This window comes from Sceloporus occidentalis, unplaced genomic scaffold (genome assembly GCF_023333645.1).
Source record: "Sceloporus occidentalis isolate IW3139 unplaced genomic scaffold, rSceOcc1.0.p SCAF_181, whole genome shotgun sequence".
Taxonomy (NCBI): Eukaryota; Metazoa; Chordata; class Lepidosauria; order Squamata; family Phrynosomatidae; genus Sceloporus; species Sceloporus occidentalis.
Genome location: NW_028317161.1, coordinates 742,236 through 761,149, shown reverse-complemented (window position 1 = coordinate 761,149; position 18,914 = coordinate 742,236). Strand labels below are relative to the sequence as shown.

General features: G+C 39.0%; 2 protein-coding genes across 2 annotated transcripts in view; one reads left to right on the top strand and one right to left on the bottom strand.

The window, feature by feature from the left end:
• The window catches only part of LOC149278765 (midasin-like), a 64,145-nt gene extending 57,661 nt beyond the window's left edge, over positions 1-6,484 (bottom strand). Inside the window, exons 1-9 of the mRNA XM_089501762.1 lie at positions 6,398-6,484; positions 4,340-4,566; positions 3,840-4,064; positions 3,038-3,145; positions 2,752-2,955; positions 1,764-1,962; positions 1,319-1,450; positions 838-941; positions 205-322 (exon numbers count right to left, since the gene is read on the bottom strand). Of these exons, the coding sequence (XP_089357888.1) occupies positions 205-322; positions 838-941; positions 1,319-1,450; positions 1,764-1,962; positions 2,752-2,955; positions 3,038-3,145; positions 3,840-4,064; positions 4,340-4,566; positions 6,398-6,484 (1,404 nt within the window). The remainder of the gene's footprint in view (positions 1-204; positions 323-837; positions 942-1,318; positions 1,451-1,763; positions 1,963-2,751; positions 2,956-3,037; positions 3,146-3,839; positions 4,065-4,339; positions 4,567-6,397) is intronic.
• A 6,433-nt stretch (positions 6,485-12,917) lies between these two features.
• On the top strand, positions 12,918-18,218 carry LOC149278764 (CASP8-associated protein 2-like). The gene is made up of 5 exons (XM_089501761.1): positions 12,918-12,972; positions 13,948-14,016; positions 14,751-14,851; positions 16,364-16,438; positions 18,099-18,218. Exons 1-5 carry the CDS (start codon positions 12,918-12,920, stop codon positions 18,216-18,218), a joined length of 420 nt encoding a protein of 139 aa, XP_089357887.1.
• The last annotated feature ends 696 nt before the right edge of the window (positions 18,219-18,914 follow it).

Here is an 18,914-nt window from a genome sequence, read left to right as displayed (position 1 = left end):
TTTTAAAGATAATACACAGCACACTTCTCAAATACAAGACAACTCGTTATTGAACAGTGTTAAAACTGTCTTGCAATTCTATTGCAATGATAACTTTTTGATAAATTGTTTTTTAGTTGTTTTTTTTTTTAACAAAACAAGCAACACAACACTTTAGAGAAGCCCAAGTGTTAAAATTTTTAATCTACCAATTGTAACACAAACCTCTTTTAGTTCCCCTCTGTTCATGTTCTCCAGATGGATTTTGGTCCAGTATTTGTCTAGTAACGTGGCATGGCTGTTCTGTGGTCGATACCAAGCACCAGTACCAGAGTTGTGCAATCTGGATGAAAAGCACAGGACTTGAATGAGACGTGACTGTTCCTGCTACTGTAAATGTAGAGGCACCCTGTTGCGTTCTTCTTTCTGAGACACTCTAAGGCACCTACGCCAGTCATTATCACGGCACTATCTCTAACAAACTAGAAGACCAATGTCCCTAAAGGATCTCAAAAGGGTTCAATGTGAAATGTTAACACACACGTAGGACAACAGCCACAGTAAAGTGAAGAAAGCTCTCCTTTAGTGAATAAACCCCATTGAGAAAATCATTTGATGAAAAAGGTTTGTTCAATTAACGTACCAAAACATATTCACCATTTTTTCCAAAACTACATTGTAGTTTTCTGAGAAGCAACTAACCAGCACAAATATTTTTAGGGTATTGCATCGAGAATGAATACACAGAAATGCCCCATCACAAATAAGCCATAGAGGAGTTTAAAAAGTCTTCTCTATCAGTAACGAGGAAACATCTTGCAGGAGTCGAGTGGTGTTAACGTTGCCTTTATTACTTACCTTCTGGTGGCAAATAGCTGAAAGCCAGGAGCTACTTTAATGCAGTCCCCTCTTCCAGGAATCAGCAACTGGCCATTTTCCAAGACAGGAATTAACACAGATATCTGCAAGAAATTTAAAGTGGTGAAATCACAAGAATTTTCACTGGGTCTTCCCATTTTCAACAGTAACTTAAAAAATGAAATAAAAAGTGGACCAGAAAATGTTCTAGCTACCGCATTGCCCAAATGAAAGAAATATAAAAAAACATTTGCACTTCTCTTTATAAGTGCATTAGAGAGACCTTAGACCCCAAGATTTCTATGTAACTAGCATTCGAACACTTTGCTGTTAACTAATTCTTAAATCTAGATAAGTACATTTGGGCGAACTTATTAGTAACTCTCAAAAATTTACATGAACGTCTTTTTATATACGCTAGTGTCTCTCTAATGTATTTGTAGGTTGAAAATGTATTGCTTATGCAAGATGGTCAGCATACCACATCCAAAGGAGCATAATCAATATCCTCAAGAACGATCCAATGCCCGTTGGTAACCGCCTGGGTCAAAGTCCCAGGCTGCCATACGAACTCTCCTGGTATATCTGTGCAGCGATACATTCCCAGCAACATCTACAAACAAAAACACACAGAACATTAGTCAATGCTTTCAACCGATTCACAATAAACCCTTGCCTTCCAAAGCAAAGTCAAATTGGCAGCAACCATTTGGTGCTATATTAAAATATCAAATACATATTTGTTGGGGCATTTTTAGCATATGTCACGTTTGAAATTGGCACATTTCAAATGACTTTCTTTTGTTTTGCCATCATTTAAGCATTGGGGATTACACATATATTATAACGTTAGCAATTAACTCTTTAAATGTTCGCCACACCTACGGATTGCTCCTTATGTTAAGGATTCTTACAAGTTAACTTACCTTGCTGTCTGTTTGGTCCCCTAGCTGTACTTTCAGAATATCGGGTGGTTTTAGTCGGCCAGTAACGGTAGCCAAGTGCTCCACTAAAGCAGTTTTGCCACAACCAATCGGTCCTTCCAAGAGCACGGCATTCTGATAGGAGACTGCAAGGGCAAGGCTGTGAAGGCTCCTACATGTCGATTCCACCAATACTAGATTTCTAAAATCCTTGGGCTGTTTTAAATAATAAAAAAAGATCAGGATAATAAACAGCAGTCAAACAGATTAAGGAAAAGATAGTGGAGGCAGAGGCATTTTGGGACCACATAGCACGATGTAACCTTATCAAGACCTATAAGGAAAGTCTTCAGACATGGTAAGGTTGGTAAGGTGTGAAGATAGAATGAGCAAGTGTGAATTAGTGCTACTGTGTATGTACGCGCGTGTATGTGTAACTTTACCAGTATACATGGGTCTGTACCCATAAACTTTTGGTCAGACAAAATCCAACTGTCTTTTTTTTTGCTTTTTAAGACTTTCATGTCTACCAGGGGAAGTATGATAAAGAGTCAATGTGTTTGCATAGTAGATGGGGCTAAGATACCAGAGCAAGAACACATAGAAGGCTTATATGCAGCTGCATGAAAACATGTTATGCAAAAATGTAGAACTGTTTTTAAAGAGCCAATTTTTTGAAAAATCTTTTTTTAATGTGATGCTAGTAATAAAAAACAGAAGTTCCCCTTTAATAGGTCATCACCAATGTGCTCCTGCTAAAAACACATAGGAAAAATATATGCACACATTAATATAATCGTCTGCATCTTTTCAGTGTCCTATACCATTTGAGAAATAATTATAGCAGTCCTTGCAGCATTTAAGGAATGCTTTTGGGAAGCGAAGGTCAGAGAGAGTTTGTTACTGTGGTATGATCAGTCAGAGCCGCAACGAACCCAGATAAAAGCTTATTGGCTATACCGAGCATTCGCACAAGTAGTGAACTAAAAACGTGAAACATACCTTAGCTTGTTCTTTTGGTGCTATCTTAGGTAATGTTACTCCACACACTGACACGACGCCGGAACACAGATCAACAGACACGATCTGTCCCTGTGTGTATTGCTGACTTTTCTCCCTGTGCCACATGTCTTTCTCTGGGTTGGTCAACAAAAGACCCTTTTCAATATTCTGAGCGAGTAGCTCATCAACCATTCTAAAAGAAATATATAAAGAAAAGTTGACAATCTTCTGTCAGAGAAGACAGTCTAGAGCAGAATTCACAAGGTGCCACTTACTGAAGTTTAAAATGAATTAGCTCATCTGCACTGAAGAGTTTCTTCAAGAATGTCTGTTTATTATCATCAGACATACAAGTGACCAAAGATAAGCAAAGTGCTGTGTACCTGCAAAACAAATGTCAAGTTCAGAAAAATGCAGCCATTTACATGGAAACTAAAAGATCAAAAGTGTCCATGAGACTAAATGTACAACATGCACTGGTTTGTGGGGGGCTGCAATATAGCTGAATAACTGAATTCAGATATCTCCATATATTTTGCAGCCCAGATAAGCCAGTCTTGCAGGAGAAGCACGCTGGGGCAGACCTTTCTTATATATATATATATATATATATATATATATATATATATATATATATATATATTCAAGTCGGCCCGTTTCCCTGCAAATTCCCGAGGTAGTGAATACACCATAATGACTACTGTATATATTTGCAATCTGTAAAAGGATGCAGCATTAGCCACTATTGTACTGTATAGTATGTATGCAGACAGCCAAATCTAAAACAGGATGAGAAGAGCTTCCATAATATTTCCCACTTCATCCACTGATGAGTAAGGATCATCCAAATCCATGCAACATGTGCAACACAAACGTGTACCATCACTTCTAGAACTCAGTTGATCTCTTGATCTAGAAGTCCTGGTAACAAAATTTGTTAAGGGGGTTACTCTACTGAAGTTGCCAAGATTGCTTGTATAGTATACTACTGTGTATTATTATTATTAATAATAATATTATTGTGCCCTACAAAAATGAACATTTACTAGAAACAAAATGGCAAGCAATTGTACTGACCAACGGACTGCTAAGTCATGGCTTTTAAGCAGAGGCACACAGACACTCCAGTCCCACATCTCTTGAAACGAAAGCTTATCCCGCTTAAGAAATCTGTAGGCAGCTTCCATTAAGTCTCTCAGTTTCATTCGTCTTCTCCCATAACGGACAGTGCTTGAGTCACAACTCTCCAAGAAGAGTCTTTGGAACACTGGTGAGGCAGTCTTAAAATACCTCAGAGCAAATCTATGAATAAGAAAAACACAAAACAATAAGTAAGAGATAATACAACTCATTTTGGATATTTAAAGCTTTTAAATTTGAAGGAGATTCTAGCTTAAAATGTATTAGCTGAAAGGATCAATATCATTTATACCAAATTAACTTTCTAAAAAAAGTTAGAAAATAATTTTAAGCAATATCCTTGTCATTTTATAGGGAGAGCATGTCTGAATGTTCACTCTTAAATTCATGTTACTTTTTGTGACATAAAGACAACAAAGCATGCAGAAAGCACTCACGGAAGGACATCTGGATGGCTGCTGACCAATCTGCTCATGGCCACACACAGTCTTTCGTGTAGGTCATGATTAATCTGGGTGCCTGATTTAATCGAAAGAGCATTCCTCTCCAGCAGATCCAGCAGCAATGGTCGAAGCTGTCGACTAATCAGCATTGTGCATTCCTTGTCTAGCAGTAACTGGGCTAGAGTGCCAAGTATGGCATTTCTGTCTTGTGGAGTCCATATCTGTAAGACATGTATTGAGTCAAATAAACCGATGACTGTGAATTGCATAAAATGAAAGACTACAGGCATTAAGCCAACCTTTTGAGAAGTCTACATTTCCTCAAAGCAACGTGTTCCAAACGACAGAGTGAACAAATTGAATTAATAAGCTAAAGGCAGAGTTGTGGGTTCAACTCCTTTCCTTCACTATTCATTGCGAAGAATTGAAGGCTCTATTACGCATAACTGAATAGGCGAGGAGACTGAGGAAACCTCACTGATTTAACCATGAATTATACAAGGCTATCAAACTCTTCCTGCAGAAGAAGCTCACTGGGGTTGGACCTTCATCAACTCTCCTGCAAAGCATCTAGTCAAGTCTACCTGATGACACGTTTTCCAGCATACAGTCTGTCAATACACTGAGGAATTTTATAGATGAATTAAAACATTTTAACTAGCTACTCTATAAAATATGGTAGAGGATTACAGATCAGATCTTCCCCCAGATTCAAAGAAAACAATTGATAGGGGGGGGGGGGGGGAGAACATTGGGTGCCCTTTTGACATTTACTAAAGGGGAGGTTCCAACTAAAATTAAGATATATTTATTATCTTTGGCTGCAACTACAACCCTATCAAGTAAATACTGGCGGAGAGTCATGGGAGTTGATACACAGAACTTTGCAAGCTACCTGATGCACACATCTGCTCAACAGTAAGTTTATTTCAAAGTGTCTTTGGTTTATTTAAGTTAGAGAGGATTAGGAAAGGCTCAGAAAAGTTGCTGGTATGCGTGTCACAATTGCAAATAATAGTAATTCCGCTGGAAAAAGTATGATGGCTTTTAAGTTATCAAAACACAGTTACAGACAGGAGGATGAAAAGCATGTAATGAAAAGAAATCTTACATTCTATGAACCCAGTGACAATTGAAATCAAAGTTCTTTATGATATACACTACTATAGTTTCACATTTGAAGTGGAAAGTTCTATTCAAATATCTGATGCACCAGAACTTTACTACTTCCCTATACTCCAAAAATCTTTGATTTTTTTCGATGCACACGTTCCACAAAAGGTTTTAAAAGCCTGCATATTGTTACGGGTAAAAAAACCCCCCCAAAAAACAGCCCTTAGAACAGCGCTTTATAAATAAGGAGACTTTTCAATATTCCGATTGCAGGACCGCCTCAAGGGAAAGTCACTCATCTGTTTATGCATTTTGGCTTCCCAAATACAATTCCATATATATTTCCAGACAGTTTATAAAATCACTGCAGATAAGGTCTTTACAGAACAACACACACATATATATATATATATATATATATATATATATATATATATACACACACACACATTTGGTATTTTGAATAAAAATTTGCATTATTTTACATGATGCTAGCATCCCTTAACCGATCATGGGTTATTAACATTGTGAAGGTCTCCATAGCTGTCTAAAGCAAAGTAGTTTACATGTTAGCTAATGGAGCTTGTCTCCAAACATTAGTAACCGTCACATCTAGGCAAAAGACAGCAGCATGGGGTATGATCAAATAATGTAACCCTCGCACAGAACAAAACACAAACACCTCATTTAATTAAGGCAATGAATAGATTGTTAAATAAGGGAAGACATACACATCCTTGACAGAATGAAGGGACACTGTTTACACAATACAACTAGCTATTATAATAAGAAATACACTTCCATGAATCAAAGCCTAAAGTGATTTCAAAGATAATAGCATAGTTTGATGGAGATCGCAAAAATTAGTCCGCTCTGCTACAGATACCGGAGTCCCTGTTAGCCTCTTTTTCTTATTCCACTACCCCCTCCTTCCCTCACCTGTTTAGACAAGAATTTGTTCAGTTCCCCACCACTCCTCTGAGCGATGGAGCCCAATCCAGACAGGCTCAGCTGGAAATTCTCCATGTCCCACTTTGGAATGAAAAAGATAGCACGGCTCCGGCCGTGCGCGGTCTGCAAACACCAATTCTATTCCACACGTGGGGAAGACACAAGCGCAACGGATCACTTCCGGGAGCAACCTGACGTCATCCTCGGCGCGACCGTAACTATGTCAGCGGCACATGGAGACACTATAATGTAACGTAGTTTCGGTTCTCAGGAAACAAAGTTTTTCGAGTTACCTTCCGTGTTGTTAAAACATAATACAAATAGTTGATTATGTTTGTTAGGTGCAGCGCTAGTGTGTAATAGAGTATTTATGTAAATTAGGAAATTACAACTGCATCCCAAATAAATGAAATAAGCAAAATGAGTAATGTTAAATGCGTGCCCTCCATACAAGTATATATAATTGAAAGCATGCGCTTCACAAAAAAGAGGACGCAGAATAAATATACTTGAATAATATTCAACGTGTGTGGCGAATATCAGAATACAAGGTATATAAATGCAAAGTGCATTACCAAAACCGACGAAGCAAAAAAAATGCACTAATACAGGATACGCTGATCCTCGATGTTGACGAAGGCTTTTTAAAAAATAAAAATGATATGCTGGGAGTTGGACCCTAATTGTGGCTAGAAAAACCAAAACAGGTGAACAATAATAATAATAACAGCCCAAAATACTTTGCTAGGGTAATTTTAGCATCAATCTGTGCCAATGTTGCATTAAGATTGTTTTGTTTTTCTATTTTAACAAACACATTGCAGTGTGCGAGTACAGAAACAACAATTAATTTGTGTTCAGCAAACCCCCTAAGTACACATGCATGAGTAAGTCATGTTTATCGAACATTGCAGGGAAAGAATTGGAACATGCGCATTTCACTTTTTTAATCTTGGAACAGAAATGTCCTTGATTTACCATATATTCCACTGCACCCACGGAATACAGCAATATCCCACATGCATGGTTGATCAGACCATTTTACCTGGCCCATGTCTCAGTTGAAGAACGGTAGAGGTCCAATATTTGAATTTATAGCTATAAGACAATATACCGTATTTGCTCGATTATAAGTCAAGGTGTTTTTCAGAGCAAATGCCCTGAGAATTAACCATCGTCTTATACTCAATGTCATCTTCTAATCAAACCTCAAATAGAGGTCTGACTACAAGACTAAGATCCAGATCCCCCGCAGCCCTGCAGAGGACCTGGATCCTCCTCTCTGGCAGCCGGTGGATGTATGCGCGATGCGGGATGGCCAGCATCACGTGACCTTCCAGTGCTCAGTCATAGAAGCCCCGGTGAAAGTGCCGGCAGCTGCGGAGGTTGTCTGCGCGCATCACACCAAGGAATCTGAAGCACAGGGCACAAGTCTAGGCATGCACTGGTAAGTCGGGGGAGGATAAGCATGGCATATGGGGGGGTATAAGGGCTTTCTGGAGGCAGAGTGGCATATAGGGGGTTAAAGGAATATCAGGGAGGCAGAGTGGCATATAGGGGTAAATAAGGTATATCTGGGAGGCAAAGTGGCATATAGGGGGTTAAAAGGAATATCAGGGAGGCAGAGTGGCAAATAGGGGGTCAAGAGGCATATCTGGGAGGCAAAGTGGTGTATAAGACAAAAAAATCTTTTTTTGCAATCATAGTTATTACATATGAAAATTTACATGTGAATTAATATTTACTAGTAAAACTTTTTTCTTATAGGGTAGTCTTATATTCAGGCTTTCTTTCTTTTTTTCCTAAATGAATATTCAAATTGTTTTCATCTTATAATCAGGGTTGTCTTATAACCGAGCAAATACGGTATTCCCAAAAAGCAAACCCCTTAAAGATGTCAAAGACACTCTACTTGCCTTTCTAGGTGGTCCACTGCAACCACAAATTTAACTGAAACACTGGAGTTTTATTTTATTTTGCCCTAGCTTTTTCATGTCAGGCATGTTTCGGGAATGGATATTTCACACTGGGCTACCTGAAACAAGAAAGAAAGCCCAAAAAATGAACCTCCCACTTCATCTGAGCACATAGACGCCGCATTTTTATTTCTGTTGCTGGTCTGCCCAGACTTCAGGAATTCACCACAATCATTGAAAGTAGCAGAGGGCGCAATATTAAATCCTTGTCCTTGAGGCATACCTGGGAACTGATCCAGGGATAAGCACAAGTTCTCCAGGTTGACACCCGAATCCTTTGGGTCTCAGGAGCGGGGTCATAACATGCCCCATGCCCAGCCTATCTACCTCTCAAGTGGGGAAACCCACTATCGGAAGTGGGTAGTCCTGGCTGCATCCTGCAAGTATGGCCGCAGTTCCCAAGTTGGGCATAAAATTAGGTCATTTCAATCTGGCAGCCCTATAACGGAGTAACTGTTTTCCTTCCGTGAGCTAATATATATGCCGCACACTATAAATCTGCACTTTAACCCACCTACTTGACTCCCCTTTGCGCCATGAAGGCATATGCTCAAAAAGCTTTTGCAGCAGGAGGAGCTTGGCCCTGTATAATGCAGTTACCTTAGTGAGATGTCTCCAAAGACTCCTTACCCATTAAATATGTATTATACAGGGCCATAATTCTAGCTGGAGAAACCTGCTGGTGTTGGCTCATAACGATGAATAGTACAGTAATTGAGTTAAATCACAACTATCCTGCAAATTCTCCATTTAGTGAATAAAGCAAGCTTACAAACAAATCTAGCTCTTCCTCCCAGTGGGAGAAATGTTTTCTGACCTCTGGCACACAAAGGATTAAGGTTTGTGTACTTGTACAGTATCTTCTTAGTAAATAAAACAGAGCTGAGTTGAAAAGAAGTTACGGGAAGGTCCCAGCACTGCTGCCCTACTCGTAGCATGAGCTAGCTATAGGTGGATACCTACTCCAAGTCACAGTTTAAGTGTAGTCCTCCGGGAAAAGTCACCCAAGCTAACCCTTTCCACCAGTAATGACAACACATCAGGATGCAGAAGAACCTGTAACCAATTATTGGGAAAAACACAGGGACACAAATCGGTTAATTTGGTGTTATCTATGGCCAATGGGGTGTTGAATGCGATGGACGGGGGTCCTTTGATGGATTTGCGGATAAACAGAGGTACAAAAACTATGCTAAACTACCTGCAATATCCTGGAGTACAATTGAGGGAAAGGTTGTGTGCGGAGGCTCAGCCCTTTTGGGGAATCGCTCCGAGAGTGCCCGGTTAACAGAGCTGATACGGAGGTAGAAGCCGATAACGATAGAAGACAGGAGAACGAGAAGAGGCAAAATAAGAAGTAGAGCTGTAGAAAAAGACAGGGACACACAAGCAGTAGGCAGAAAAGTTATGGAGAGATTGACAGAGAGCATGCAAGAGTAAAAGTGAGTGAAAAAAACTAGCAAAATGCAAGCAAAGAGCTCTCTACAACATTTTTGTTTGTTTCATTGGGGGGTCAATGCTCATTTTCAGATATTCATATGATAACAAAATTGGCAAATTTTGTAAAAAAATTAGATTTCTACAAATTCAAATGCACAAGTCTGTTCTGTATCTTACTGTCTGAGACTCTTACTGTTTAATATGGGGACCTTACTAACCCATCGATGACAATTGACGGTCCAGGCACGTCATGTACTAATATCCAGTTAGTGACAATTAACATATCAGGACCGTCATGGCTTTGAATGGGTGCAGAAAGCGAAAGGTATTGCTGTAATGCCTCCATACTACTGAAAACTTTGACAAAGGATGGTGGTAAAAAATGTGCATGCAAAGAGCTAAAATATCAGCATTTGAAATACCCTGGGGTGTCTAGTTTTCAAAAATATATGGTTTAATAGGGCACACTGAATTGGCCAGGCTCAAACATGTACTAAATAGGGCATGGGCAGTGCCAATGTTAACATTGGAAAATGCGCAAGCCCCAAATGTGGCCCTTTTGCCCCCAAACAGCCAGGCAAACCCATGCACGGTGGTATCACTGTACTCAGGAGATATTGCCGAATGCATATTGGGGTGTTGTGTGACAGTGACATATACCAGGTGCTATAAATTTATACCTAAAGTACAAGATGTGTGAGAAAAATACACAAAAATACAACTGCAAACTTTGACAAAGGCTGGTAGTAGAATTGGTGCATGGAAAGAGTTAAAATACCAGCATTTGAAATACCCTGGGATGTCTAGTTTTCAAAAATATATGGCCAGAAATAGCACATGGGGAAGAATTACCAGACTTGTGCTTATTGCCCCATAACGTACAGAAGAAAGCAAATAAAAACATTCAGTATTTCTAAACTCAGCACAAATAGTAGAATCTATTAAGCAGTTTTTTTATTAGCTTTTATAGATGAGTAAAGATTTTTCAAGTAAGTCAGTAAAAGCCCTCAATGTTTCACCATATTTTATACTTTTTTTGTATTACATTACATTTATTTATAAAGCGCCAGCAGATTCCGCAGCGCTGTTAGAACAATTTTACATACAAAAACACATACAATAACAAAGTGGTGCAAAGGAGAGGAGGACCCTGCTCTTGCGAGCTTACAATCTAGTCAGTGGTTGAGGGGGAAGTGAGACAATAGGAGAGGACTGCTTGGATGGGGATGAGTTGACCTGGTTCCAATGTTGTAGCCGCTTTCTGCAGTGGTACCTGGTATGTCGTTTCCCTCCAGTGTAACTCTGAAATAGCCACTTATGATGAGGCCGCTTGGGGAGTACAGTAAATGATAAGATACAATCAAAATAATGGCCCTAAATAAACCCCTTCTTGTCCTAAAAAAACAATTTATATTATATAATATATATATAATGTGGGCTCAGTAAACGGGAAAGAAGAAAATGATTGCTAAACACAAGCACCGCATAAATGTTAAAACAGCCATTGTCACGAAGTGTACAAAAATTTAAATCAGCCGTTGTCACGAAGGGGTTAAATCAGCTCAGTGTGCCAGTTGGAATGCAAACCTAAACACCCCATGGCTGTGGACCCCCAGATCAAAGTTTTGGGGCTTCTTTTGCAAAACAAACCCTAATTCTCTCCATGGCATGAGTGCAAATGGCCAGATATATATATATATATATATATACTGTTATCTCATAGTGAACCAAGCCATAACTGGGCTGATGCACAATATGGAGGAGAAAGCATTACACGACTAATACAAACACTATTTAAAATGCCAATAGTGGAGTATATGCAGTTGCCCCCGAATTGCTACATCGTTCCAGGGAGCCGTATCTATCTACACTGCAGAAACGACGCTATCAGACAAGGCTTCCCGCCAAACTGAAACCAACACAGGGGCGGGGCATCGTGACGTAGAACGTCACATCCATGCGCTGTCTTTGATTGGTCGTGGAGATTTGGCGAGGTCAGGGATGGCTTTGGTGGACCCGGTCTACCTTCTGTCCATGGGGCTGTAGTACGGGATAGGGCGGGTGTTAGAGGTATCCGGTGCTAGAAGGCAAAACCGTGCCGTGTTCGGTGAATTATCATAGGGGAGGAGCTGGTGAGTGAATAATAAAAAGAAACAGCAGGCCCCTGTCATGGCGTAAAGCGCAAACAACTGTGCGTGCAATCCACGGGATATGCAACTATATGTAATAGCCCCCTGGTGTACTGTATCTTATCCTGCCTGCCCTGAACTCTAAGGGGAAGAATTGGTTAAATCGGTTGGTTTATAAATGATCTATTTTGGGACTTCCAGTTGTTACACTTCATCCTCTCGAGTAAAGCACATTGTTATGGTCCTTACTGCATGTATGTACATTATGGTTATGTATAACTGTTGTATGTGTGCGAATACAGTTTAATAGCACATTCCCTTCAATAGTAGTACTAGGTCTGTTATGTTATTATACTGTGGATATACTTACAGTAACTTATACCTCACATCATACTTATTGAGTTTTATACTTCAATGATTTGCATCATATCAGGCGTGTGTGTGGAAGTGGTTTATATAAACGCTTACTTCTTCTACCGGTTTAGTAAGCTATGTTTCTTCAAAATGTAAACTGGTGTTTGTTTGTTACAGTCACTTATTATTCCCTATTCAATAGTTCATATGCTTGTCATATTGTGATATACTTAAAATATTAAAAATGTGTTCAGGAGTGAGATAAATTTCTGAATAAAACCAAAAATAATATGGCATGTTCACGATTCCTGTATGTTTGCATTGTAAATGAGTGAAGTGTATGTGTCCTTAGATAAGACCCACATTTTACCAAAAGCTGGCTGTTTACATTTCAGTTTCTGTGTTCTGCCTTATGCTTTGCACTAAAACCTAAGACCCCCAGCAACAGTACTGGATAATCTCAATCCTTCTCCCCAAGTTTATTGGGCAGTCCTTATTAAAGTCTCTGAAGTGAAAGATAGACGATCATAAAGATTTTGTTCCTCCTTAGAGGTTGCCTTTTTGAAATCATTTCTCTTTTGCTGCTAGGTAGAGATGTACGCCGACAAAATGACGGACAAATATACGGGAGTTGAAGAGCGAGACATTTTCCTCAATGTTTTTGGTAAATATTCTTTGTGAATTAGAAAGTTTCCATATAAATGTGTACTTCAGTCTTACTGTCCTACTACTAGATAGGCCTCTAGTCCCGAGTAACGTACTAGATGATTACACACAGTGTGTGTGTGTATATATATATATATATATATATATATATATATACACAGCAGAATATGCGGTGATACCTTTTTTATTGGACTAACATAATATTTAAAAGACAAGCTTTCGTGAGTTATCCTCCCTTCACAGGTCTGAAGTAATGCTTCAGACCTGATGAAGGGAGGATAACTCTATAACGCTTGTCTTTTAAATATTGTTAGTATCTGCAATTATAGATTGTTTACCATGTGAAACACGTATATAGCTGCTCATGTACACTATTTAAACACATTTTTACTCTTTCAAAATATACATTTTCCTTCTGGTTATTCATTCCTTAACGTGACGGATTACTTTCCCAGTTACGCCTACTTAAGAAGAATGCATATGAAAGTACTGTACCCAGGTTCAAATCACATTGAAGGGACCCTCACCCATCACATTCGATGCCCCATTGGCCATAGATAACCACAAATGAGCCAATTTGTGTCCAGTGCGTTTACCCAGAGCCACCTTTGTCGCATGAAAACCTTGTATTCTCTCCAATAAATGGTTACTGGTTCTTTTGCATACTAGCTGGCGTTTTGTGTCTGCTGGTAAGCGGCAAAGTGTATATGATGTCAGGAGTGACTTAGAAGGTTAGTTTCGCTTTACTTACTTTCTCTATAAATTATAAAATGATAGCATTTTTCCAGCCTAAGTAAAATCACGATTATGAGCACAGTATTAATACATTTATTTATGATGGTATCAAAAAACATATTGCTTATTATTGCTAACCAAACAGTTGCCGTGCATTCTCTGGTAGGACTGTTTTCTGTATTATGTGAAAATGTTCTGGTCATTTTAGTGCAGCAATACTTTTAATTTGTACTTTTAGGTTCTCCAGCTAAAAGTGATACCAGTTCTCTGGATATTTATGATGGATTGGATGTGGCATCTTTGTCCGGTATGTAATTCACTTTGTTCATATGTGTGCTCATTCAATGAATCCTAGTACATTTTTGACAGTCGTACGCATTTGTTTGTAATGTGTTAGCCAGGGTATTGCAACTGATCAAATCCATAATTTTCCTACAAACTTGTTGAGAATACTGGTAAACCATTACATGTAATTGTTATGTGAGATACCAATAGGCCAGTTAATTGCCCATAATCGGGTGACAAGGTATACAACAATTTAGGGACTCTGAATGGTTAGCCAAAAGCAGCTTGTTGATGGTCAAGACTAAGTAGACTACAAAACAAGCCTAAACCACACTCTCTGGATAATTTAAAGTCACAATGAATGTGCACTAACCAGGCTCCTAATCTCATGAATAAATGTATAATGTAACATGTCACATACACAAAACAAATTGTATACAGAACTGTAGATACTACAGGTCCTTCTTTTAAGATATTTAATTCTACGAGGCTCCAGTGATATCCAAAAAAGTGCATCTAATGCATAAATCTACTACTGGACTGGGGACTATTTATTTTCCCTTTTATTGTTTTGGCATTTACCGGAAAATAAGGCAAATTGTGCATCACGTGATCTAGTATTTCCCATTAAGTGCAAATCTTTCAGCATAAAATACAATGATGTACAGTGAAGGAAAAAGATATTTGATCCTCTGCTGATCTTGTACCCCGACAAAGACATGATCAGTGAAGAAAATATATATTTTATGTTTTCAGATGAACTCCCACAATCCAGCACACCCCCCAGGAACTGCTTGGACCTATATGAGGAAATCATTACAGAAGAAGTTACTGCTAAAGAAGCCTCCCATAGTGACGTATGTATCTAACAGATGTGTGATAATTGTTGAATATAGTAATGAGCATCTTTCTGGTAAGCTAAAGCTGTGAGCATGGTAAAATTTAACAATCCGCTTTTAACTTTTAGATTTGTTGGTACCATTGACATTTTTAGTGGGTGTATGTGAGTTGCTGCTTAATGTAGTAAACATAATTTCTTTCCAGGATTTATTCACAAAACAAATGCCATCATAAAGCAGCCTCTACTGGGGTCATGAATGGTGTCCAAGCAGCCTTACAGTTATTTTGATGGTGTTACTGATTCCCTCGATTTCAGTGACATAAGTTGGTTTTTTTTTTCTGTTTTATAATTTATGATGGGCACAGGTTACTTACAAAGGGTAAAGTGTTGTCGGGGAGAAGTACTTTTAGCCGTTCTGAGACACAGATTTTATATGCACAAGGTATGAGTAATTTAGTCGGCACAATCATTTAAACTGTACTACAATATATAAAATGTGCAGGTATATGTGTTGTCTTTTGTACTGTTTGCCTATGTGCAGGTAATACTCAAACCGATCTGTTTCCTCTGACCTCTCCTTTTCTCATGTCCCATGTTACCAGTTGCTTGTCTGCTATTACTTCTTGAACATCACACCTGAAACTTAATCTAACATTGTCTTCCCATCCTCACCCCAGTACCTGAATTCTCAGACTCCATTAACAACATGACTATCTCTCCTACTAACCATGTCCAATAGCTTGGGGTCATTTTCAACTCACTCCTTCATCCCTCACATTCAATGCCACATCCTGCCCCTTGCACTTGCAAAAAAACTTGCAGCTGTCCTTTGCTCACCCAACAAGCCACAAAATCCCCTGGCTCATTCCCTTATTATGTCCTTCGAATATTACAAAGAATATTTTGATAAACACTGTTCTTAACTGTATCCTTACACAATGCGCTCCTTCTGCTTCTTCAGTCTGAATCCCTCTGCTGTCTCTCAATGTAGAATCCCTCTTCTAACATACCACGTCCCCATGAAACTTCTCCCTCCATAACAAACTTCTCCCATATGCCATTTTTGTGTTCCTTCTGTGTACTAAGGGTTTCCTCCTTGCTTATAACATCCTCCTTTTCCCAGTTACAAGACTTCACTTGTCCTGCTCCACCTAACATTGAGCGTTCACTCTCCCTCTCTATATTTAAGAACAACTTTAAAAGCCATATCTTCAGAGATTCATACAATCTTTGCAGCTAGAACCTATCTACCCCTTATCCACTCCTTCCATCTATGGCATTCTTTCTCCCTCTTTTCGTATATCTTATGTTTCTCTACACCTCATTCTCTCTAGATCGTAAGCTTGCGAGCAGGGCCCTATTTACCTAATGAATTGGTTTGTCTTGTCAAGTCTAGTTTTGCAATACCCTTAAAATTAATATATTGTAAGAAGTGCTGTGTAAATTGTTGATTCTATATAGATAAAATACACTGTTTGTAAAGCAGAATACATTAGTTGTGTGTACTTATTTTCTTGTCATGTTACAGCTGCAATCTGCATATGATAAGTGTCAGAAACAAATGAAAGCCCTAATTGACAAACTCAAGGAAATTCAAATGAAGGTATAGTAAAAAATACAACTTCATTTTTTTTTCTTTCTTAATGATGTAATATATGATGCAAGAGAAATATTGGGTTTTAAAATTAGTCTTTGATAAATATGCTAAGTGTTCTTGGTTGAGTAATCTTTTGCTCGACAGGATTTTGAATTTTACATTACATTTATATAGCGCCACCAGGTTCCCTAGTGCTGGTACAATTAGTGGGATAATTTAAAGTCACACACAATAAAAAAAAAATGGTAAAAAGGGAGAAGAGGACCCAGCTCTTGTGAGCTTACAATCTAGTTGCTGGTTGAGGGGAAGTTAAACAGTAATAGAAAGCCATTTGGATGAGAGTTTGTTGATCATTCAGATGGCTTGATTAGGATGATGACCGAGGATGTTGGGAAGAGAATTCCACAGAAGGGGTGCAACACAGGTGTGAGACAGGAGTAATGACGGTAGGATTTTGTAGCTCTTCATAGTTGGACATGCTTACTTGTCAACATGGCCAGAAATAATAAATTCCAATCCAGTGGCCCTCAGTCACAGCCCTAGCTACCACGCTGCTCCACAACTGGGAACTTTGTTTCAAAATAATATTAGAAGCAGTTTAAGCTGCCTGTAAAATAATAGTGATGGTTGATGTCAGCTGAAAGGAGAGTTCAGTGTGAGCGCGCAGTGTATAGACAGTCATATGTTAAGATTAGGGGTGCAACTAACGATTATCTTCATAATCGGATAAAAAAATGTACATTTTTTGTTTATTTAAAATAATTTAATGAACAAACAGCAGAATAAAAAAAACTGACAAAAAAATGCATTTCTTGTTTTTATTTCCCAACCTGTTCCCCCCACCCTAGCCTTATACCCCCAGATATGCCACTCCGCCCTCCCCAGGTATGCCTTATATCCCTATATGCCTCATACCCCCTGGATATGCCACTCTGCCCCCCCAGATATACCTTATACCCCAGATATGCCACTCCCCCCCAATATGCCACTGTGCCCTACAAATATGCCTTATACCCCTATATACCACTCTGCCCCCACAGACTTACCCCCTTGCTCCAGACTCCTTGGTGTCTAGTAGGGGACGCCGGTGAACGTCTGTGCGATGCGCGTAGACAAACCTCTGCTGCTGGCACATACCTCCACCAGCTGCCCCACTAGACACCAGGGAGTCTGTACATGGGTCACAAGTAAAAGGATGCACTGGTAAGTCGGGGTGGCGGGGTTCAGAGTGGCATGGGGGCGGGGTTCAATGGTTTTCTGAAGGCAGAGTGGTATATATGGGTGTATAAGGCATATCTAGGAGGCAGAGTGGCAAATAGGGGAATAAAAGGCATATCACAGTGGTTTATTAGGGAAACAGAGTGGCATATAAGGGGGTATAGAAGGCATATCTGGGGGGCAGATGTGCATAACTAGGGCAGAGTGGCAAATAAAAGGAAATAAAAACCAATCATAGTTTTTATTAAAATAGTTTACATGTGATTTAGTATTTACTAGTAAAACTTTTTTTTCCCCCTATAGGGGTAGTCTTATATTCAGGCTTTCTTTTTTCCTAAATTAATATTCACATTTTCGGGGGTTGTCTTACAATCAAGCAAAAAAGTAATTGTTTGTGACAACTGGTAACTGCGATAAATATATAACTGCTTCTATTCTTTTATCATAGAACACAAGCTTACAGAATGAAAATATTTGCTTGAAGAAGAATATTTCGGCCCTTATCAAAACAGCAAGAGTAGAAATTAATCGAAAAGATCAGGAAATCAACAATCTCGAGCGTCGGTAATTGTGTTAATACAATATTTTGCACTTTGTAATACATTTTATATTGGACTAACAGTGATTTGTAGTGACAAGCTTGGGGGGGGTCTTCCCTTTATCAACTCAAAAGCATTTCTGACCAGCAGACTAAAACACACACTTTAAGTCTCGCAAGTACGTGTCACTCCCACCCCCGGTATCAGGATATGTACTTGTGAGACTTTTGCGTTATAAAGGGAAGACTACCGAAAGCCTGTCATTACAAAGCAGTGTTAGTCCAATAAAAAAAGGTGTTGCAACATTCTGTCACTAGTGTATCTTTTAAAATACAAATGAGATCAACCTGTGAGTTTTATCAACTAAGTATGGAGTAACATAGTAAGCTATAGCTTTGCAGTAAGTGTAGTACCCTTCAGCCCATCTATGCAACTACTAGAATCAATAAGTATTTTAACTACTGGAATGAGATATACACACAAGGATGGGTTTCAACTAACTTTATGAAATCGGTACATATTACCACTGTATTGACTGTTTTTTTTTTCTCTCTCCTTTTAGCTTGTCTACACCAAGAAGTTTCCGCAATTTTAAGTCTGTTCCTCCGCATAAGACGCACTGCCAGGGGGACGTGCCCTATAGAGATGTGAGATCAATGAATGTGGGTAGTATTATGAGAACTGAAGTAAAAGTCCAAAGCACCTCGTCTGAGGCCACTGTTTCT

Bases quoted from the DNA above. Each gene is read 5' to 3' on its own strand.
- LOC149278764 (XM_089501761.1), top strand. From the start codon at position 12,918: ATGACGGACAAATATACGGGAGTTGAAGAGCGAGACATTTTCCTCAAT. The intron at 14,852-16,363 runs GTATGTATCTAA...GTCATGTTACAG, and splicing joins AAGAAGCCTCCCATAGTGAC to CTGCAATCTGCATATGATAA. The intron at 16,439-18,098 runs GTATAGTAAAAA...CTTTTATCATAG, and splicing joins TCAAGGAAATTCAAATGAAG to AACACAAGCTTACAGAATGA.